This window comes from Ruditapes philippinarum, unplaced genomic scaffold (genome assembly GCF_026571515.1).
Source record: "Ruditapes philippinarum isolate M1 unplaced genomic scaffold, ASM2657151v2 ctg3949_1_1_1_1, whole genome shotgun sequence".
NCBI classification, from domain to species: Eukaryota; Metazoa; Mollusca; class Bivalvia; order Venerida; family Veneridae; genus Ruditapes; species Ruditapes philippinarum.
Window position 1 is genome coordinate 80,342 of NW_026860972.1, and position 7,596 is coordinate 87,937.

The 7,596-nt window shown below is 30.9% G+C and overlaps 1 protein-coding gene across 3 annotated transcripts in view; it reads left to right on the plus strand.

Moving 5' to 3' along the window:
- LOC132714078 (regulator of G-protein signaling 6-like) overlaps positions 1-2,799 on the plus strand; it is a 45,743-nt gene extending 42,944 nt beyond the window's left edge. For 2 of the 3 annotated variants that reach the window (XM_060696816.1, XM_060696814.1), the window contains one exon: positions 494-2,799. In XM_060696816.1, coding sequence (XP_060552799.1) covers positions 494-722 — 229 coding nt within the window. In that variant the 3' untranslated portion in view covers positions 723-2,799. The remainder of the gene's footprint in view (positions 1-493) is intronic. The other variant, XM_060696815.1, reaches the window with a different exon arrangement.
- Positions 2,800-7,596: the final 4,797 nt, after the last annotated feature.

The window sequence follows — 7,596 nt, forward strand, 5'->3', positions numbered from 1 at the left end:
AATATATTTCGATCTTACACTAAACTAAACAAATTTTCTTTTTATTACATGCAAAGAAACGTTTTAAAAAGACATTAAACCTAATATTGAATGAAAAGCGCGCCAAATTATAATACAACGTGACGTCATTTACGACGTCACGTCATTAAGTTGGTACCCAGTTCTGTGCACGCTGGTATTTCACTGAAACAACATGAGGGGCTTAAATTCAAAACAGTGAAATTATCAAAGTGGTAATTTCACTGTTTCAGACAGTGAAATTACCAGTTTTATATCACTGATATATTTCTATAAACCACCGAAAAGCATGTAATAAAATAGGATGTAACAATTCTTAGAAATAAGATATGGGAATACTTGACAAAACAGAATATAAATTTTACATAGTTATTTGATGAAACTTTTCTAGATTAAAACTGCGTAAAAATTGTTCTTATGAATAGAAACGACCATCTTGATTTCCATGTTTTTACATAATCATTCATTCTTTCAGGCAAAGTAATTCCCCGTCTGTACGTAGACGTACTGAAAACATGGATTCCGACAACAAATTAACTACCAGTAGTAATGATCCACGTCGCCGTAGCAACTTGGAGGTTCCACGATCAACGTACCAGGGGATGAATTCAGAGGGGAACCGCAAGTCTGAAGCCGTGAATCCATGTCTAGCTATCAGCGTTCCTAGAACAAACGTCGTCACTCCATGGGAGGGAGAGTCTTAATTTGACTATGGTCTAACACATACGAAACATGACAGCGTAATGTCAGCCATAAAATTCCAGTAAATTGGTGGATTTTGATAGGTTCACCTTTAGTTATAAGTTCTAAACAACTGTAAAATATTGGGAGATATTCTTCTTTGATATAAATATATATATATAGGGTTAATTTTGAAAATCTGTAAACTATTGAGATGACAGCATATATTTAGAATGTCTAGATAATTATAATTGTTATGAAACATATATTTTGATGTTTGACATGTGTGTAGAATATTTTACACATGAACAGCAAGATTTTGATCCATGAATGGCTGTTAAAAGTTTCAAGTATGCATTGTTTTGTAAATTTATTGTATATCAGATGCACTATTTCTATATCATTCCATGAATTTTTAAAGCTCACCTGAGCTTATATGCACATTTTGAGCTCTTATGATTGTTAGATGTTCCGTGTTTGTCTGCTAGTTTGTATCGGTGTTCCTTCAAATATCCAAAAGTCATTATTTTAAAAGTATACACCGAGTTCTGGAAAAGTGTCCCTTATCTGTAATATATTTTGTTTATGTAGATTTTTTTTACTTCTGCGGCTATATTTATCTTCCTTAAATGTTCGCTGAAAGCGAAAAGATTACTGAATGAACCAACCAAATCAAACATCAACTTTGTTTTTCTTTTTTTTTCTTTCATGGGTTTTTTATTTAATTAACTAATTTTGCACCATAGGAAAATATTTTATTATATTGATTCACTACAAATAGCTGTTGCCTTTATCTAAAAGTTTTTATATTTTTCATCAATTATTTTGCACTGTAAGATACAGGTGAGTCACAAAGGGCCAACAGGGTTCTCTTGTTATGTATTGTTCTTGTTCCTTGTTATACGAATTAATTGTTATGTCTTTATTGATCCCACTGTTTTCATATTGTTGTTTTTATCTGTGAAAAAGTGATTGTTGTTACCTGTTTACCATAGACATTGTAATGATGATAAGGATAGTAAATTCCAGTTGCGATTCTAGAATTTTCAAATCAAGTCTTAATTCTAGAATTTGAGGAATAGTTCCAAGAATTGAGTGGTTATTCCAGAAATTGAGAAATTATTCCAAAAAGTGAGTTGGTAGTTCTAGAATTTGAAGAATTATTCCAAGAACGTATTTAGTGGTAATTCTAGAATTTCAGAAACTATTCCAAGAACGTATTTAGTGGTAATTCTAGAATTTGAGGAGTTATTCCAAGAATTGAGTTGTTAATTCTAGAATTTAAAAATTATTCCAAGATTGTATTTAGTGGTAATTCTAGAATTTGAGGAACAAATTTCAAGTCAAGCATCAAAAGAAGAATTAGAGATAATTTTGAAGAGTTGAGAAATAGTTTAATTATTATCATTGGGTGATAATTTTAAAAAATGGCAAGATAAAATTATGATAAGAATGATAATTGGGAATTCTACCTTTGATATAAATCAGTGGGTATATAAATAAATATGTCCTCTAAGTTTTCCTATTCCTTACTAAGTGTATATTACCCAAAAATATGTTTATAAAAAGCAGCATATACCAAGTTTTACATATCGAGTTTAAAATGGTAACAAAGCAGGATTAGTCAGTTTGGTAAGAAGTAAGTGTGATAATATCCCCAGTGATACAAAATTATGAAAACAGTGCCTTGTTAGAAATACAGTTAGTGTAAATATATATATCATATATATATATATATATAGAGTTATTTCAATTGTATAAATGTACGTTCTTTTTTAATGTATACATTATCTTTTGTTAAATAATATTTCTTTGTATGATAGTGTTTGACAGTGTGTGAATGAAAACTTTCTCACTTTTTCTCTCTTTTTCACAGCATGCATGTTTTATGTGCTCTTGAATAATTTTGTAGTCAGTTGTTTTTTTTATTGAAGTTCTTTAAAGATGTTAAGTCATATTTTATATGGAATAGAAATCATTAGGTATCACAAGTAATTTATTGTAGGCAATTTATAGATAATTTTCATTCATAGAAAGATAACAACTGTACTGTCATTCAGAATCTACTATTCTTAAAAGCATAGTGGCCAACTTTCTTTCCTTGCTGGTTGAAATATGAAGGTTACATTAAATCTTGTTTTAAGTAAAACAAAAAAAAATATTTTTTTTAAAGATACTGAGTGTTTGTTAAAGACATTTTGAGCTACTACCTGTCCAGCTAGAAAGTTACCATATATAAAACTTAACAGTGTCTTTGTACCTTAAAAAGCAATCAAAATGTCAAATAAAAATGAATGGAGAGATTTTTCCATGTGCGTGATATACCGGAGTATAACGTAGGTTGGCCACAACAGATTACAACTTTTCAAATAAAACAGTAAAGCATATTTGCACCGACTTGTAGAGACCTATTGTGCATGGAAATATGATGTGTTGTTTTGTCTATTTTATCAAGTTAACGCTGCTGTTGTAGTTGCTACATGTTTTCTTTAGTATTTTACATGAATGAAGATACAAGACAAGATTCCTACAAATTAGTATTTATTAAATGTTTCTTTTAGTCAAAAACATCAGAGTAGACCAAAAAAGAATCCATTTTATTGAATTTTCCATTATAAAATTTGTTTTGTGTAAAACTATAGAAGTCCTCTTACTCAGCCTAAATTAATAGCCAAAACATTTTCCAATTTATCTTTGATAAATTAAATGAAGATGAAGCCATTCTTAACGCCTCACTATTTAACCTTAGTGCAAAGAACTAATGTTTTTCATACAAGTATTTATTTACATTATAATTTACCAATGAAATTCAGTTTTAGAAATAATGTGTTCAAATCTGATAACAAGCAAAAATTTGAAACCAATCAGGACTAATTCCAGTTAGCATAGCAATGTTCGTAATTTACAAGGTTATTGAGAATGTAATACTAGTCTGGTTTGTTGTTATGCTTTATATATGGTTACAGTCATTGTTTATCTCATAAAAATACATGGTTGCTATTATAATTTACCACATGGAAATATATTATTGCAGTCATTGTATACCACATTGACATAATCACTGTTTACCTTCTGGAAATACATGGTTGCAATAATTGTCACATTGAAATACATGGTTGCAACCATTGCCACATGGAAATACATGGTTGCAGTCATTGTCACATGGCTACAATCATTGTTTACCTCATGAAAATATATGATTGCAACCATTGCCACATGGAAATACATGGTTGCAGTCATTGTCACATGGTTGTTGCAATCATTGCTTTTCCACATGGAAATATATGTTTGCAATAATTGTCACATGGTAGCGGTATTGTAATGCATGGTTGCAGTCATTATTTGTCATATGGAAATTACATTTTTGCCATAATATTTTTGATTTATGATGACATACTTGTTTTATTTTAAGGTAAAATATAGGGGGGAGCAAATTAGCACAGTCTTTCACATTTGAATATGATGCTGTATTCACATATAATATTCTATGATATGTATTTCTTATTGTAAACCATTTTGCAGCTTCTTTTAGAAATAAATTTACCAATGTTTCTTGCTTAAAATAGTGCATTTTGTTTAGTTTGTAGACAAATTGTTAATGCCAAAACTTTGAACCCTAAACCTGCTGAATTTATACAATGGACACAACAAAATTATATGTTTGTAAATGTGCTTTATAAATTTTGGTATATCAAGATGAAAATTGAAGAAAGAATTAGCCAAGAGTATAGAGCCTGGTCAGACTGCACAGATGTTCAGTTTGACCTGTCTTTATTTAAGTGACCTTCATGTCCAGTAGGGGGCATGCATGGCTGTGTGGTTTAGGCCTTATTGACTTAAAACCACTTGCTTCTCACCACTGTGGGTTTCGAACCCAGCAGAGACTTTGAATTCTTTCATGTGATGAAGCTATTCAGCTAGTTTATGGAATATCCGTGGAACTACTCAGGTGTCCATTCCTGCCTGAAATATTGCAGGGGCAGCTTAGGTCTTACTCAACCAATAAAGCAGCTGGAAAGTCGCCAATATGGTTTAAGATTTTGGAAAGTAAAGAAACATTGGTGGATAATGAATCATTTACTAGACAGTAGTGCCAAAAGTTTTCTCTCACTAGTTAAAAACATTTATATTTACTGCACTGCATAATTATTGGATGTCATTTTGTATAATGGATTAGAATGATCAAGATTAAGTCATTAATTCAAAATCTTGTGTAAAGTTGAATTACTACCAGGGAGTAGATCTAAGTCACATGCTGGGCCATGTATCAATTTTATGTTTTTTGATCTTTATAAATCCATTTCACAATTTTACATTCATGTTTTTTTTCTAGTCATGTTAATATTTTACCTTTTAGATTGCTATTGCCAAAAACATTAACCTTTGTGCAATATTTCATATGTGTTCCTATTTATTCATTGTTAAATATTAGGGGGGAAAATGTGCATTGTTTTATATAGATGATCTTGCCTATATCTTTACAGATCTGTTAAGTTTATACAACATATTCTTCTTTTATATATTATATTCATGTCTCATGTTATTCCTTTATACTTTTTGCTGCTTTTTTCTCTTTTTATATATATATATATATTTTTTTTTTCATTACCCCACCCCGAAGCTTTGGGAGTGTTTGATGCTAGTCTACACAAAAAAGTATTAGATATAGATTCTTTGTACCACATGATATGATACAGCTAAAAAATGTCAAAAATGGCAAAAATGCCATTTACATTAAATTACATGTACATGTATGTGATATATAGTAATAGGAAGTGGTTTGATTAAATAAAGCGCAAGCAGATAAGAGAACATTTTGAACTGAAAAAGATTATGGAATAACATACATGTATCAATTTTTTTCTATGCTTTTAATTAATTTTCAATACATTATGTTATAGTTACGGAGATGTAAATGTTTTCTGTTACGTTCCATGAATTATATATTTTGTTTGTGATGTTTCGTACCATTCCCTGTAAACATTTTCATATATTTTTTGTTTTATTTTTGTTTTAATTTTTTCTATAATATTTTGAAATCCAGTCAATTTATTTTTATTTTTTTTTAGCTTGAATGATTCCAGTAATGTTTTTACCTGTTAGTATAGGCAGCAAAATGATTAATTGACAAAGTTTATCCATTCACCATGGTTCTCCACTATCAAATCAAGTGAACCATGGATGATGGCAGAATATAGTATTATTTTTTAAATTATTTATAAGAGCCTTTGATTGGTAGTTGACATTATTTCCTTTCTGCCAATCCTTTTTTTCAGACATTTTGTTCCAAATGCCATTCCTTTGATACTCCAAAATTATTTTCGCATTGCAATACCTGTATAAGTACAAAATTATTTCCGCAATGCCTTGCCTTTGATAGTACCAACATTATTTCAGCAGTGCCATTCCTTTTGTTGTCCAACATTACATCCCTGATGCCATTCCTTAGGTATTCTGACATTATTTCTTCTGATGCCATTCATTTAGAAGTCCAGCATTATTTCCCAAATGCCATGCCTTTGTTAGTGAAACATTATTTCCCAAATGCCATTCCTTCGCTACAATATGATGTGTGAAGATTTTGTATTCTGTATAAATACTGTGAGACCCATTCTACAGGATTATGGCTCCTGAATACCGGCCTTTAGGTTATAAAAAAAAAAATTCTGTGCTCTGTCTTCAGTCACAGAATTTCAGTAGGTCGGTAAACCTTCTTTGCTAGTTTCTGACTAATAAGTTACCAGACATTTGAGTTTGAGATAATAAAAGAAAATTTATTTATACTCTCAGACCGTCTAATGCAGAATGTATTAAATCAAATATTTTTGCCACAGAACTTCCCTCACGCACCCTCCTCAACCCCATTTTACTTGTTTTCCATTGCCAAACCCACCCCGACTTTTTCTATTATTTTGCCTTGCTTCATGTATACAAGTCATGTTATATTTTATTGATATATAATGATGCAAACTGTAAAACCCTTAGGAAAATGTGTTCATATTTTTATCCTTGCTTTTTACTTTGTTCTGATCTTACTCAAGTGATATGTGCTAGTTTATGTGTATATAGCTGTTATGGAAGAATGTGAAACATGTGTGGAGTACACATCTTTTGATATATATACTAGAAAGTGTATACATAAATATTCAGGTAAACACCAGTTTTTCTTGTGTTGTTTTCATTAAGTCCAACCCTGGGTCCCTTTTTTAACATTTACCATGTTAAATATCTTTCATGGACTTGTCCTTTATTTAATGTAGACAGAGCCATTTATCATTTTTAAGGAAATTTTAGTTCTTTTCCATACATATCCATTTGAACTGGAAAAGATTGCAAACTTCCTAATGATGCAATAATTATATTTTTAAACTGAATGACCACAAAATCAGTATGGGTTATCCCCTGGCCAAGGGCCATGTCTCTGCTGAAAATTAATGTAGAGAATTACTGACAAGTTTCATTCCACTCAATTTATTGTGTTAAAATGACCTTCACCTTTGACCTGATGACCTCAAAACCAATAGTGGCCGTCTATAGGCAATGACCAATAACAAGAAAATGCTTTAGCCTTTAGTTCTTAGAATTTGTGTTGAGGTTGGTTTTGATTGGCAGATTTATATTCCTTATTGATAAAGGGGATATTTCTTCAAAGGTCAAGGTCACATTGACCACCACAAAAAGCTTGTCAGAGCAATAACTAGGGAATGCTTTGTAGAGATTGGTCATGGTTAGAAGATTGATTTTCACCAGTTCCTCATATCTATCAATGTTAAGAAAGCATAAAGTATTGATTTTGGGTTGAGTCTGTCAGTAGTGAAGGTTGCTGTGGGTTTACAACAGATAACTATAGAACAATTTGGTCTATTGTCTTGCAATTTGGTTGGAGGCTGGTCTTAA